Raw genomic sequence first — 15,410 nt, forward strand, 5'->3', positions numbered from 1 at the left:
GCCCTCGAAAAGCAATCATACTGTGTATAATTCTATCCTAGAGAGTGTTAATTAACTTTTTAAAAGCTGTCTTTTTTTTTTTTAATATTAAGTGGTAATAATCCTTTTACAAAGTGTGGGTGATTTAGATGGCAAAGTCATTTTCAAATGCACCATAAGGTTATGTGTATAATGCTCCAGTACAGTGTCAGGGGCTACATCCGCATGAGATGCTGACTGCACAGTCATTACAGTGCAGTCATTTAGTACTTGTATAAACCGGAGTTACTACGCAGTAGCATCACCAAACGGCTTTTTCGTGACACTGGCTGTGTTGTAGCTCATTACTGCTGAGCAGTAGTAACAAGCTACTGGGCAGTCAGCATCTCATGTAGATGAGGCCAGGGAATACCAAACTGAGCCACACTGCACTTGTTCCAAGCCTGCATAACCTTACACATTGGAAGTTATGCAGAGGCCGTAGAGAAACACTATGATTTTGCCAGTAAGAGCAGTTGAGAGGCAGAGCCAGTTGGTCTCTATACAGCATTGTGTTAAGGTAGTTACACTATTTGTGGTCCAGGAAGCTGTACATGCATGGAGTGCCTCTGGCACTCCCTAACCTAGCATCATGTTGAGAGAGATACTCATTGTAACTTCAGGCATGAAGATTAGATTCACAAGTTGAACTTTGCTACTGTAGTGCCAAGTTGCTTTGCCTAATTTTTAGATGCTCTACTGCCTCATGGAATTTATAATCCCAAAGTGGGTGCCCACGCTTGACTGTTCAAGATAGAGGTTAAGCAGCTCAGAATGAGTTTCAGTGTAGGCAGCCAGGTGAGTTAAGAGCTCCCTAAGCTAGGCTGTAGGACATGCCAACCAGAGGCAAAGGGCCTAAACCCTGTCCCTTTCTAAGAATCAGGTACTTAACACCAGGCTGCAGAGACGTAGTTTCTTTCACTTTATATTTATAGCCATAAACCCTTTCTTGGAACTAGAGGCCTAAGCACTTTCTTTTAAAACATCCAGCAGTTTCAATCCTTTCTAAAGCTAGATGAACGACATGGTGCTGCTGGGGCTGCCATTCCTTTTGCTCAGTAGCTTATTATTTAGAGTTCTCACTGGCTAAGTACAGATAGTCAAAAAGCTTGAGGTTGAATTGATTCCATCTTTGTAGGTTAATCTAAATTGCACAGATTAAATCAAAACAGAAGTGAACAGACCATTGGTGATGCATAGGGGGTGCATGCAGGTATACGTGCACTCCCTGAGATTGGCCGTGCACCCCCCTGGAAGCACCAACTGCAAAGTGGTTTGGCCGGTTTCACTGCTGGCTTGGCAATTGGCTGCTGGGAGACACCCCGTTAGCTGCTGGGGGACCCCCTGTTAGTGATCTGGTACTCCCCCCAGACTCAGGAAGCACCAGTCACCCATGGAACAGGAAATGCAGTCACATGTCTGCAGTGGCTCAGGCCAGAAGCCAGGGGGCACTAAAGAATGGCTCTCTGGCTGTGTGTTCACCTGCTCTTCTTGTTGCCCCTGAGGTGTCTGGGATTTGGAGTTCAGAATTACAGCAGCAGGACTCTGCAGGGTTGCTCATCACTTCTTCTTCCTGCTTCCAGGTGCCTCTGGGATTTGTAGTCCACTGTTGCAGCCAGCAGTAAGTTTAACCACCCCCCCCAGGCTCCAGACCCAAGCTGGGGAGTGATGAGCAACCCTGCCGAGTCCTGCTATCATGTCCTTCAAGACTGGGCTGCATCCCCAGCCAGGCTTGTCCCCCTCCCCTCGCCCTTGTCAGCCAGCCCTCACTGCTCCAGCTATGGAGCAGAGGGCCAGCCCTGCTCTCTGAAGCAGGCAACACAGCCCAGCCTAGCCCATGGCTGCAGAGCATGCTGGGATGCTGGGGGATTGTAATTTATCTTGAACCAGGAAGGGGTCTGGGACAGAAGTTTCATAAATCGGTTTGACCCAAATCAGTTAAGTCTGATACTACACTCAACCAGGTTTATTTTAAACCAGTTTCAGCCATTCAACTGTATCACCAAATAAAGTTCAGTGATTAGGACACTCACCCAGCAGGATAGAGCTTTGTTCCATTCACCTTAGAGGGAAGGTGGAGAGAGCCCTACCCTGGAATACCCTGAAGTCTGTTGGTTTTAGGGCATTCTCGTGGGACATGGGAGACTTCAGTCCCTGCTTTGAATCAGGCAGAAGGATTTGTAATGGAGTTTCCTGCTTCCTGAGTGAATACTGTAACCACTGAGCCATTATGTAAAAAGGGGGATAGCAGCACCAACTTATGCTGTACTGTGTGAGTGGGTTAGCCATTCTCAGAATAAAGTTTTTGACTAGGTTCTGGAACTGGACTGGAGAATTTTATTATAAATCCTGTCATGGCTTAGGTGTGAAATAGGCATCTTGGGCAGAATCTTCTTCTCTTTGTGTGCCTAAATGGCAGCATTCTAGCTATGCAAGTAACATTTCTGGCAACTTGCCATCTGCAAGTTGCAGATGGCAAGTTGTCTTCCCCTGTACTGTGGTCACATAAGTGTGCATGTGTAGTAGACACATGGGGGAATACATGGCTGCTTACGCAGTCACAGCAGAGAGGCAGGGCCCAAAATGTACAGGTACATGGTTAAGAAACTGCTATTTAGGCACATAAAGGGAAATAGAATTGCACCCTTAGTTCTTGACCCTATTTAGATAAGCTGGGCCTGCTCTCCCTGCAGCTACCCTCAGAGCAGGGACACCTCCCCTTACCTCCCTGGGGCTTGGGGCTGGCTCCAATCTCTCTGCAGCTGTGAGGGAGCAACTCTGGAGCAGAAACAGCCCTCCCCATCCCTGGGGACTTGGGGCTGGCACTAATGTCCCTGCAACTGTGAGGGAGCTGCCCCAAGGGGAGGGACAGCTCCCTCCATCCCCAGGGCTGGCCCCAGTCTTCCTATAGCTGTGATGGAGCTGCCCCTAGAGCACAGACAACTCCTCCTGCCCTCCTATCCCAGGCCTGACCCCTGCGCCACCTGCCAGCATGGGGCTGGAACCTGGGGAAGCCTGGACCTCCCCCCTGGCTGCTGCAGGGGGGCAGAAGCAGCCCTGGATTGAACTGCTCCCATCAGGAGCAAATTTTCTCCCAATGGGTACATGTGTAGACATATTTCCAACCAAAGCTTAATGCACCTGAATATACTGCACAGTAACAGTCAGGTGCATTAATTGCATTAGTAAATGCACCCATTGTGCATGTAATAATTTAAAATTACCATTACTATGATTAATACCCTATCCACATTGGAAAAACTATTGGGGCTCACCTTCAGTCTGACTTAATCACTTCATCTATCTCAATACATAGACTATGCTTTACTTATGCCCAAATTCTTATATTGATAATGTATCTTAAAAATGTCAGAGGAAGAATTGCTATAAAAGTTTCATTGTTGAAATATTGACCGAGGGGCTTGTTCAAAGAGCATAGTAATTTAAAAGTGGCAAAATAAGAAAGAGGTATGGTTTACCTGTTTTATTTATTTAGATTTTATTTGCTTATACTTTGCAAAACCCTTAATTAGAAATATTGGAATTAATTAGAATTACTTTTTTTTAAGTATGCATTTTTGACAATTTAAAATTTTTTTGCAGACCTCTGAAATAGCCAAAGAAGTTGAAATGGAAATAAAAACGGAATCAGAGAAGGCTGAGTAAGTGTCTCATACTTTACTGCTTGTTGTTTCCTTGATGTTCTGAGATGAGCTGGCCAAGAATAGCCCTAAATATAGCCCTCGTGTTCAAACTCTTCGTCTCAGTAGTACCTCAGGCAGGCAGTACTACTCCTCTGAGGCAACAAGTATGCACAGTGAGCATCAGAGCAATAACTATCAAAGATGTCTCACATAACAGTTCTTGTCTAGAGTATGTCTGCACTGCTTCTAAGCATGGCAAATTTGCTCACACTGAGCTCTTGCACGATAGTTAGACTGCTATACTGGTCCCTGAGCCAGCTGATTCAAAAACATTTGGATATCCCTACATTATGCTGCATCTGCAGTGTAGACATAAACAACCATCTGTCCAAACCTTTACAAAGGAACCCAAAATCATGAAAAACTTTTGCAGCATTCATTACTGCAATATATACTTCTGGGGTTTCTAATCAACAGGTTGTTAGAGTATGAAGTACTTGTTAAAGTGTCTTGTGTTAAAGTATGAAGATGGATAGCTCTGCCAATATCGGGTGCCTGTAGACGTGCAGGACGCTTGCTCCAACACACTGTAATTACAGCGTGTTGGAGCAGATTCAATTAATCAAGTCTGCTGAAGCATGCTAATTGGTACACTCCAGCAGCCTCCATGTCCACTATATTCAACATCTCTGCACTTCAAAATAGTGGTGGGGGTACTTTAACTAAAGGATGTTGAATGAGCTTTAGTTAAAGTGCCCTGCCACCATTTTGAACCATGGGACACTGCATACACGAGATGCTTTAATTAGAGTGCTTTTAATTAGAGTAGCTCCTGAGAGCGGCTCCTGAGAGCTGATCTAATTAAAGTGCACCGGTACCCCTCTCCCCGTCGAGCACATGTCAAGATACCCATTTATTTTATTTTATCCCCCCCTCCCCCCGCCCCGTGGTCTAAACAATGGCAGTGGCAATCCCCAGCTTTTTTGCTTCTGAAATACTGCGAGAATGTATTATACTACTCCTTTTATATTGGGGCCCTGTTTCAAATTTTCATTTTAGCCCATTAGTCTATCTCCTCTCTCTTACCTGCTAACAGTTACCTTCTGATATGTTTGAATTACTGCGTCAGAATTATAATTTTAAAGGATTATTAGGGGGCCCAAATAAATCTGTCACTTGTCTGCCACTTTACTGTTTTCTTTCTCAGCATGTCTTCTGTGACTTTAATAAGGTATATGCTAACAAGTTCCATGATGGTTCAGTGAATTCTTGTTTCCTAACTATTCCCTTTTAGGCTGTTTCTAACAAACTTCCTAAATTAAAAAAAAAAATCTGTTTCTTGAATTTTACTTTCACAAAACTATTTGTATGTAATTTGTCTCCCCCTCACTCCCTTCCACCTTCTCCAAGGTTATTAAGCATATTATTTTCATTGTTCGAGTACTTCTGGTAATTGCCAAGTGCACTTAAACTCTTTTGTGTTTCTCAGTACTGAGAACCCATTGATGAGTGTTTCTCAGCGTGTAGACAATAGCGTCTCCTCTTGTGTGCTCCAAAACAAGCAGTTTCAGAAGCTACTGTTTATCCAGGTCATGTTCTGACCTGATATTGAATTGGTTTATATTTAGTTTGCTCAACTCACCCTTTATGAACCTTTTGTTAGACTGTATTCCTTTTACCTAATTTCTCTGAGACTCCAAACTGAAAGGCCAGTAGCACAGCTCACGGTTTCACTAATTCTGTTTATAATATATCTAGGAATTCTCCCAGTACTAGATGTGCCACCCACTCTTGTTTTTGGCTTTTCACATTAGTTTGTAGGCTTGTGTAGTTTTTATTTTTTAATGAAGATGACCTCTTTCTGCTGACAGCGTATTACCTTATTGAATTTTCTTCTCCCTGCTCCCCTCCTGCACTTCCTTCCAATTAAAACATAATTGCTGACTTCTCTCTTGCTCTTTGATATACTGATTCTCTTGTACTTCTGTTGTTTCCCACAATAATTAATTGTCTAATAAGTACTTTAGTAGGGCCTGCCAGCCACTGCTGATTTAAAAATTCTAATTTAAATATCTATCCCCAAAAATCTTAATTTTTCTGGGCAACAGATTTTTGCTTTTCCAAAAGTTTACCTGTGTTTAATTTACTTAAACCTTTCTTCTCTGTATAACTTGTTTCCTATGCATGCCACTGGAACATTTCAGAGGAAGGGAATATAGGGTCCTTGTAATGATGAGTTGTTTGTAAAAACATAAACGTAGACCTTCAGACTTCTTTCATGTGGTTTCTTATTTCACTGGCACTGCTCTATATCAAGCCACATACTGCTCTCCATTTCCTAATAAAAGAAATCCCTCAATATTTTAAACCTCTTACACCTTCCTAGTCGCACATTTATCACCTAGTCAGGTACTTCCGTATCTGAGAACCGAATCCTCTTGTCACTATGTTTAGTCTTGATCTGTGCTTCTAAAAAAGGGCGATCCTTTGTGGAAGGAAATGATTGTCATCTTCTACATCTTTTGTCAGGTGGTTTCTTCTAAAGGAAATTTTCTCTTCATTACTCATTCTTCCCCTACTTTAATAACAGTGACTCCCTAACTGAAATGAACCCACTCTTCTATGACTCTGTGCAGTACCTTGATAAATCTATCTTTCTTTTTGTTTGATCCTGGCCTTGAACACATGAACTGATAATTTTGAGTTACTTGCACTGGGTACATACATATATATATTGCTTGTTTATGTGACAAGTAGCTGCACATTTTGTATTGCTTTTGGCCTTTACCTTCACTGATCTCCTTTTAGGTCATTCAGTGACCCATTATCACCCTTGCACCTCATCTAGTGCTAAGATAACTTTTTGGTTGTATTTTCTAACTCACTTCATATAGTCACTCACATCTAGTCAACCTCTTCATATTAACTCAAACATAAAACCAGCCTCTTTTAATTAGGACTCACTAGGCACGTCTACACAAGGCGCTTACTGCACATTAGCCTAATAACACTGTGCAATAGCATGTCACAGCAAAAACCATGCTAATAGCCTACTGTGCAGTGTTATTAGGCTAATGTACAGTAAGCATCACTAAATAACCATATGTCGGTGCTCCTGCATAGTAACTCTAGGTACTGCCCATTTAGTTAGTACTTTATTAAGGAAGTACTAAGCTAAATGTGCAGTATCTAAGGTGCATTAATGAATGTGTAGATGCATCCTCCGTCTACACTCGCTAAATCGTAGCATGCACAATACTGGAGCTTACTTATATAATTTGCTTTATATCATCTTTCTTCTAGTATGGAAGATGGGGAGAAACAAGATAAAGCAAAGGAAATACAGTCAGAGCATTTGGAAGAAGGGAAAATGAAGAAAAAGAAACGAAGGCGTGGACAAAAAATAGAGAAACCTGAGGCAGTTATGGCTAACTTTGTTAAAGCCCTGGAAGTTTATCAAACAAAAATGTTGGTAAGTTTTGTTCCCATTCTTTTCACATTACAAGGCAATTAACACAAATATTTCCATGTAGTTACACATGAAATACAAAAAAGCAATACCAGTAAAAAGAAATAGTGGCACAAATTCTAGGAGAAATACTACTCATTCTACAGAAGTATTTTAGTGGTTTTGTCTAACAGTATAAACACTAAAGTTCAGATTTGTGTCTCTTAGATGACTCCTAGGTATTTCCTCATTTCTGATATTTGCTACGTGATTATTACTGTTGTTGTTTCTTGTATTTTCAGCATTGCTTGGCTAGAAATTTCTACAACTTAAGGTTTCTTGCTCTATTTGTTGCATTTGCCATCAACTTTATTCTGCTATTTTACAAGGTAAGTAATAGTTCTCATTTTTCTTTGTAAAAATTGTATTTATTTCCAGAGTTGTGGGTTTGCTAAGCAAAGATTACTTAAACCAGACAGGCATTACAGTAAGCACTACATGGACTAGTCTCAAGTCAAAACACCTCTGCTAACTCAACTCAGCTTGAGTTAATTACAGCTTGAGTAGCTAAACCTATTTATTTGTGCCTTTTATTCAAACAGCACAGTGAAAATAAACAAATCAATTTAATTATTATTTCTAGTCATTTTGACCTCGTGTCTTTGATGAACTGATACAATCCTTCCATATTTGGATAGCAAACCTTGCCAAAGGAATATTTAAAAGAAATCATCTTCCTCCACCAAAAAACCATTCTCACAGTTACAAGAATGATTAGAGACGTAGAAAACACTTTATTTTTAAGATGATTTTTGTTGATTTTTTTTGTCTTAAACCTATATTGGGGACCTCAGCTTACGTGTCTGTTTCTTTAGAACAACTGCTCTTTAAGTGAATAGTACTGATAACATTTTCAACACGGAAAACCTTTGTAAGTCATTTAGAAATCACATTAAAGCTCCTCATCCTCTAACTAGCTGAGCTAACAGCCTTTACTTATGTGATGGTTTATATACTAGTGTCTGCTCAAATATTTCTTCTTAGTTTTTTAGATTAACTTAATTAAAAAAAAAAAGTAAATGCAATTCTCCATTTTACGGGGGGGGGGGGTTGCTCAAAAAAAAATTGTTCGTCAAGTTACTAATCATAAGTGGTAGCCTAAGAAAATATAATAACATATCTGTCAACCAAACAAACACAGCAAGCGTGCATGGTTTTCCCCATGTTTTGCACCATTTCTACATGAGAAGGAATAATTCATCTCTTTATAACCATTCAGTCTATTGTCTTTCTGTTGCAACTGCCAACAAGGTTGTTAATTAGTGTCTATTGTGATGTTATATTTTGCAATGAAGACACTTCTCCATTGGGACCAGGATTTTAATTGATCAGGACTGGCAGGAGGGGGAATGACAGAAAAAAGGCATGGATTTAAGCAGCAGCCTGCAATTTGATTTATTTAACGCTATGGAGGAGTGTTAAGTACTCAAAACCTCTTTTCATATACCAAGCTCTTACTGGGGTTAAGTGCAAGGCTTCTACTTTCTAGGCAGAAAGCACGGAAAAATTTGTACCTTATAGATTAACTAAATAAAAGTTGCATAAGCTTTTGTAAGCAGCAGTTTACTTCATCAGATACTGGAAGGGACTTTCTATTTTCTAACCAATGACTCAAGCAGGTCACCTTCAACCTACCTCTGCAAATCATCTCTCTTCTGAGTTGTCAAATCCCCAAATGGAGAAATACGAAGAGGCCATTAAGGGGGGACATTAGTCCACAAAGACTTCAGGTCTCCTTTTCCCCTAAAAAAAACAATGACCACTAAAATCTCAGGTCTCAGTTGCCTTTAGGAACCAGACTTTTTAACCTTTCTCCACATTGGACACAAGGTACAAGTTGCAACAAACCAACCAGCCTCATATTTTTGAATATCTAAGTTAAATCCTGTTGCTTTCAACCTAAATACACTTCAGTGACAATGTAAGGAAGGTGTGAAAACCCACTTGCTCGTGGACAGTTTAGCCCAACAGGAAAAAATCCTTTCTGATCCCCAAAATGGCCACCGTAGTAAGTGGCATAACTAGGGTGGAGTGACACAGACAACTGCCCGAGGTGCCAAGTTGGAGGAGGGGAGGTGAAAAAAAGCAGCTGCTGCTGGCAGCCCCAGAATCACATTGGTGGCATGACAGCAACAGGAAGTTGGCACTGCCCCTGTGCCCCAACTACATTGCTATGCCACGGACCAGAGCATTCTGGAACCCACAGCTCTGTAGTGCAACAAAGGAGGAAATAACATGACACCTAGATGGGCAAGAAGCCTGTGAAAAGACTGGGCAGAGTTTAAATGTACCTGGGGATAGTATAGACCAGTAAGCCTTGCCTGCCTGTCCCCCATCCTGACTAGTGGAAGGTGAAAGAAAAGGAGGAGGGAGCATAGCTCATCATACACTGTCTTCTTCATCCTTTCTTCTCAGCGCTGTATCACATCCCTATTGGTCCTGAGATCTGTCCCAAAACAGATGAGATCTCATCTGTTTTGGGACAGATACGGTGTTAAATAATTTTCCATAGGCCATCAAATATAGCATTGGAACGTAACAATGTGTGTGCAACTTTTGCTTTGTTTTCTTTCATTTTATGTCATAACCTATAAGGGGAATATTTGTAAAATATGCTACCCAGTAGAGTTTCAGCACCTAAATCCAGTTTAAGGTACTTTGACAAACTAGCGTAGGACATCACTGATTGCTGTATCTGTGCTTCTCTTTTTGGGGGATGAAAGACTTCTCTCCAGGGCTCCCTGTCTAGAACCTTTCCTGAACACTAAGTTATTTAAAATTAAAAAACAAAAAAAACAAAAACAAAAAAACCACCCAGAAGTGAGAGAAGAAAAGCTGAAATATGTCTTGGTTTTTGTCCATGTATTTCTTCATCCCAGGTGACAGAAGAGCCTCTTGATGAAGTAGAGGAAGACTCTAATCTGTGGAACTCTTTTGATGAAGATGAGGAGGAAGAAGGAATGGTGTTTTTTGTTTTAGAGGAGAGTACAGGTTACATGGCACCAACTCTCAGGGGTCTGGCCATAATTCATACTGTGATTTCCTTTGTCTGTGTGATTGGATATTATTGCCTAAAGGTGAGTTGCATGTATGTCCCAAGCTAAATTACTTATTGATCTTTGAGAATTAGCTCCGTGTCACTGTTCTCAGCCTTTCACCCTTCAATTCAAATGTATATAGATTAATACAATTTTCTATACTCATAACATGAATATTAGAGTTGAGATTTTTATAGTATTTTTTTATCTAGACTCTTATAAGTTTCCATTAACTTGGTGTCTGAATGCCTTGCACAAATTCTGGTAGGTATCTTATAGTAAGAAAGGGAGCATTATACTGCAGAAAGGAATCTGGAGGTTTTAGTGGGTCACAAGCTGGGAATATAAGTAAACAATGATGGAAAGTCACATGCAAGTCAGAGACAGTGAGACTTTTATTCCATTCAACATTAGTAATACCTCATCTGGAGTACTGTGTTCAACTTTGGGCACTGGACTTCAAGAAAGATAAGGGCTAATTGGAAAAAATCCAGAGTAGAGCAACAAAAATTATTTTAAAAATATGACAGATGAGGGACGGTTGGAAAAATTTTTGTTATTTAACGTAAGGAGGAGAAGACCATGTGCAGAGATGTGATAAGTCTTCAAATGCACACAAAAAGATTGTTATAAAAAGAATGGCAATTAATTATTCCCCATGTTTGTGGAGGACAGAAAAAGAGGTAATGGGCTTAAATTGAAACAAGGGGTATTTGAACCAGATATTGGGAAGAACTTTCTAACTTTGAGGATGGTTAAGCATTGGAAGAGATCACCTAGAGAGGTTGTAGAATTTCCATCACTGAGAGGTTTTAAGTGCAGGTCAGAGAGAGATTTGTCAGGGATAGCTTAGGTCTAAGTAAAGACAGTCAAAACGCCCAAGGCTGAATTGATTCCATCTTTGCAGGTTAGTCTAAGTTAAATAGATTGAACCAATAAGCAAATGAACAGATGTTCACTTTTGATTCCAGAAATGAAGCCACATGTCTGCAGTGGCCTAAGCCAGAAACCAGGGGGTGCTAGAGCATACCTCCATGCTGGGCTGGAGCAGATAGCTTGGTCCAAGGGTAGCACACCCATCCAGTATGGAGGGTGATTTGCAGGGGAGGTACAAAGCATCCTAGGATGCCTAAGGACTGTGAGTTAACTTGAATCTGGAGGGGATCTGGGACAGAAGTTCAATGAACTGATTTAACCTCAATCAGTGAAGTTTGATACTAGATTAATCCAGATTCATCTTAAATTGGTTTTGGTCATTTTGAAAGCGGTTTAGGTGCACTAAACTTCTGTTGTGTTACAGATTTGAACTGGTCCCTAGCCTAGATGGGTCCAGATCAAATCTGTAACACAACAGAATTGGGAATGATCCTGCTTTCATTGCAGTCGGTACATTTTTTACTATTCTAGTCATCCACACTTCACCTGCTTTTTGGAGTTTGCAGACAAATTGCATCAACACAAACATGTCTTCTGGTTACAGAAGCTTTCCACCAAAATTTGATAGTTAGAATAAGTGTAATGTCCTTTACTTGATTTTTGTTTCATGTTAGAAGTTCGGCTTCATTTAACTACTAACCTGAATGGGCATTTTTACATGTGCTCTGGGGGTGAAGGGACTGCTCTAATTAAAGCACCCTCAGTGTCTCCTCAGCATCCCCACAGTTCAAAATGGTGATATAGGCACTTTAAGTAAAGCTTGTTGAGCAAGCTTCAGTTAAAACGCCGCCACCACCATTTTGAAACACGGGAATGGTGATACACAAGACATGGAGGCTGCTGGAGGGGCACTAATTAGCTATAATTAAAGCATGTCAGAGCAGCTTCCCTGCAGGTCTACAGACACCCATTGTGTTTGCATTAATCAAACAGCTTTAAGTTCCTAAAGATACTACTTCTGAAGCCAAACATGGTCAGCCACAGCTATAACCTCTGTAGATCCATTTTTTCTATCCCTGAAATGACCAACCCTACCCTCCTAACCCCATCTCTGTCTAGAGTATCCAATTCCTTAATGTTAGATAGTACTTTATCAGTTTCTCAGCCATGGTGCCACCCTGGTGTGTCTTGAGATCCTTTCAAGGTTACCATGCAGTGTTAGCACTGTTAGATGTACAAACTTGATTCAGAAGAGATTTGAAATGGGAATCCATACTCTTAAAAACATTCTGACCTGCTGGGGTGTTTCTGAGTTCTGTGCAGGGGAAAAATTGCTCTGTAGTCAAAAAATGAGTAAAAACTAAGAGCTGCCATTTCCAAAGGTGCCTTGAGTCTAGGGAGAGATGCCTTAAGACTAAAAAGGTTGAGACTCACTTCGAAAAATATGTGAAATATTACAAACAACTCAAATATCTTCTCCAAAGGTTCCTCTAGTAGTATTCAAGAGAGAGAAGGAAGTTGCCAGGAAGTTGGAATTTGATGGCCTGTACATTACAGAACAACCATCAGAGGATGACATTAAAGGACAATGGGATCGTCTGGTCATAAACACTCCGTAAGCAAAACAAGTTGATCATTTTTTAATGTGTTACGATCCCCAAATATTTTCATCAGAATCTCACTAATCCACACCACCTATTCTGTACAAAGAGTGGTTCTCTTTCTGTACTTCCTAGCAACAACTTAATAACAGAGGCTATTATGAAGTTTCATATTACTAAAGATATGTCTGCGTAATAAATACCACAACTGGGAATGTATTTTTTCCTTACTCTGTGTGCTTCCGTTTGATCACCTTAATTTACAATTTCTAGGCTTCTGAGAGTCCATCCTCTCAGCCAAGACATTTCACAAATATATCAGTGTTTGAGAATATATTTTTAGCACTTCCCCTGGCTTTTTTATACACTGTCTTCTTTTTTATCTTTATATTTTTCCACCAGACAGAAGTTTTATGTGATGAGAAGTAAGCCTGCTATAAAATTAACAGTATGTCTGAGTCAGTCTGACTTTTCTGTCAAAGTTGTAAATAGTAGCACATGGTGTAGAATTCCCATAGCAATCTATAGGAATCTCACCTGCTGTTCTGTGCATGAATTATGCAAATATAGGCAAGAGAGAGAAAGCATATCAGTATGTTCTGCCTGCTGATCTGACAGATGCATCAGTCCACTCAAGAAGCCACCTTATGTCCTTTCCTCTGTGTTTCAAGGTGTTAAAGTGCTGGAGGAGACTGATATGAGGAACTTTAAAATCCCTGAGATTCAAATGGCCATTCATGTGTTAAATACAGTCAAACTGATGATTTCTCACTTTCACAGAGTGAACACAGAACAGTGTTTATTCTGAAGAGACTGATTTAGAGCCTTTACTAATGATCACTTTTATAGGCAATATACACTGGGCACATTACAAATTAAATGGGTTTTGACATATACGTTTTCCAGTGGTCTTTCCTGTTCAGGTGTGCTGTTCAGGATACACAGCAGCACCACATTTTTGCAATGAGCTTGAATTCTGCTTTAAAAAAATCACTTAGGAATTTGTGCCTTTTATAAAAATAATATATTGCTTTTATCCTAGGATGTTATTTTTATTAGGATAAGCTTTTGTTTTGTATGTAGACACAAACATTAGAAATTGTAATGAGAATCAAAAAACTGAATAATGCTTAGCTTTGATTAATGTACACAGGAAAATTCAAAAGCAATATATTTTGATGCAATTTTAGGAAAATATGAGTCAGCAATAATGCAGTACTATCTGCAGGTATAGGCTGTTTCTTTCTCTGATAACAAACCTGGTTTGTATAGGAGTTGAATTATTTTCCTTATATTACGTTTTTTTAATGACAAAGGGTTATCATTACTTTTTGATTACTTTAGGTAATGATATTGTAGCACAAGCTTAGCAGGATTGCTGCTACATTTTGATTTTCAAGGCACAGTACTACTGTGTAAAATGTATTCTTCCTTGCTCTCAGTATGTGGTTGAATGTTTGAAAATTTAAAAAGCTTTGTAGTATTAGTTTCTTTGACTATATACAGACTTGATGAGCTATGAGAAATGATAAGTGCAGTCCTAAAAGATATCTAAATACTGTATTTAGTTGATTCCAAGATTACTTTCTTTCCTCTTTTAGCATGGAGGAAAAAGCCCTTCATCTTGGAATTGTGTATGAGGCAGCAGGAGGCAGGCAGCTGGTGGAGCTAGAGCTCTGGCCCCAAGGCTGCGAGCAGAGGGTGCAAAAGATATGGGAAGAAGAAATGGGGAAGGGGGAACCAAGGCTGCAGGGAAGGATAGGACTGGTGGGGCCAGGTGGCAGGGGGCAAGGCATGGGGGACAAGAGGCAGGAGTCGAGCCTCACCACCTGCCCCCTCCCCCCCCCACTGCCTGTTTACTATGTCCCCTACTGATTGCTTCCCTACTGCCTGCCCCCTTGTCACTGTTTCCCTCACTACAACACTGTGAAGGGACAAATTTAAGAGGACCATCCAATAATTGGATTGCATACATGGAAAATTATTTTTAAAGTACACATTTTCCATGTATACAATCTAATTATTGGGGGGGGGTCGTCATAAATTCAAATTGTCTTGGTTTTGGGTAAATACGGTATTTAAAAGCATCAGTTGTGGCCATGAATGCCGTGTGCCCCCAGAGGCTGGGGGTGCACAACGAGCTCCCACAGGCAGCTAGAGCATGGCAGCGGTAAGCGGTGAGCTCCCGCAGGTGGCTGCAGCGCTGTCGGTGGCACAGGGGGAGGTGGCGAGCACTGACTGGCAGTTGGCGACCACCCGCAGATGCCACTGGCAGCATCAGTGGCGGCCAGCGGCGATTGGGGTCCGTTCATAGTGGTCTTGGCAGTGGGGAGGGAAGGGTGGGAAGTGGTGATCACCTGCTGGCACCGCTGGCAGTGTTGGCCCTGCTTTTTGCAGGGGGTGCACCGGCAATCTCAGGGGATGCATGTGCACCCACATGCCCCCCGTACACATTGCCAATGCTTGTGGCTCATTCTGTGCCAGCACAAACACTAGGGGTTTTGCCTCATTCACTTTGGCTGAGAGTGATACACCAACTGCTACTAGTTGCTTGAGCAGAAAAGCCTAAAGTAAGAACCATACTACCTCCTGTGTGCTTAATGCATTAGCCCTTTCCCATTCAAAGACCTAGTAACATGAGGTGGCAAATCAATTGACTTCTGAGCCTGTCCAGATAAAGCTAGTGTGCTCAGCATCCCTGTAGGAAGGAAGGAATCATGTCAGC

The 15,410-nt window shown here is 41.0% G+C and overlaps 1 protein-coding gene across 2 annotated transcripts in view; it reads left to right on the forward strand.

The window, feature by feature from the left end:
* The window catches only part of RYR3 (ryanodine receptor 3), a 585,375-nt gene that overhangs the window by 526,470 nt on the left and 43,495 nt on the right, over positions 1 to 15,410 (forward strand). For both annotated transcript variants that reach the window (XR_003092800.1, XM_025197736.1), the window contains 5 exons: positions 3,622 to 3,680; positions 6,966 to 7,134; positions 7,413 to 7,499; positions 10,050 to 10,247; positions 12,569 to 12,699. Coding sequence is in view for 1 of the 2 variants with exons in the window: in XM_025197736.1 (XP_025053521.1) it covers positions 3,622 to 3,680; positions 6,966 to 7,134; positions 7,413 to 7,499; positions 10,050 to 10,247; positions 12,569 to 12,699 (644 nt within the window). In the remaining variant the exon portion in view is untranslated. The remainder of the gene's footprint in view (positions 1 to 3,621; positions 3,681 to 6,965; positions 7,135 to 7,412; positions 7,500 to 10,049; positions 10,248 to 12,568; positions 12,700 to 15,410) is intronic.

This window comes from Alligator sinensis, unplaced genomic scaffold (genome assembly GCF_000455745.1).
Source record: "Alligator sinensis unplaced genomic scaffold, ASM45574v1 scaffold262_1, whole genome shotgun sequence".
In the NCBI taxonomy this organism is placed as follows: domain Eukaryota; kingdom Metazoa; phylum Chordata; order Crocodylia; family Alligatoridae; genus Alligator; species Alligator sinensis.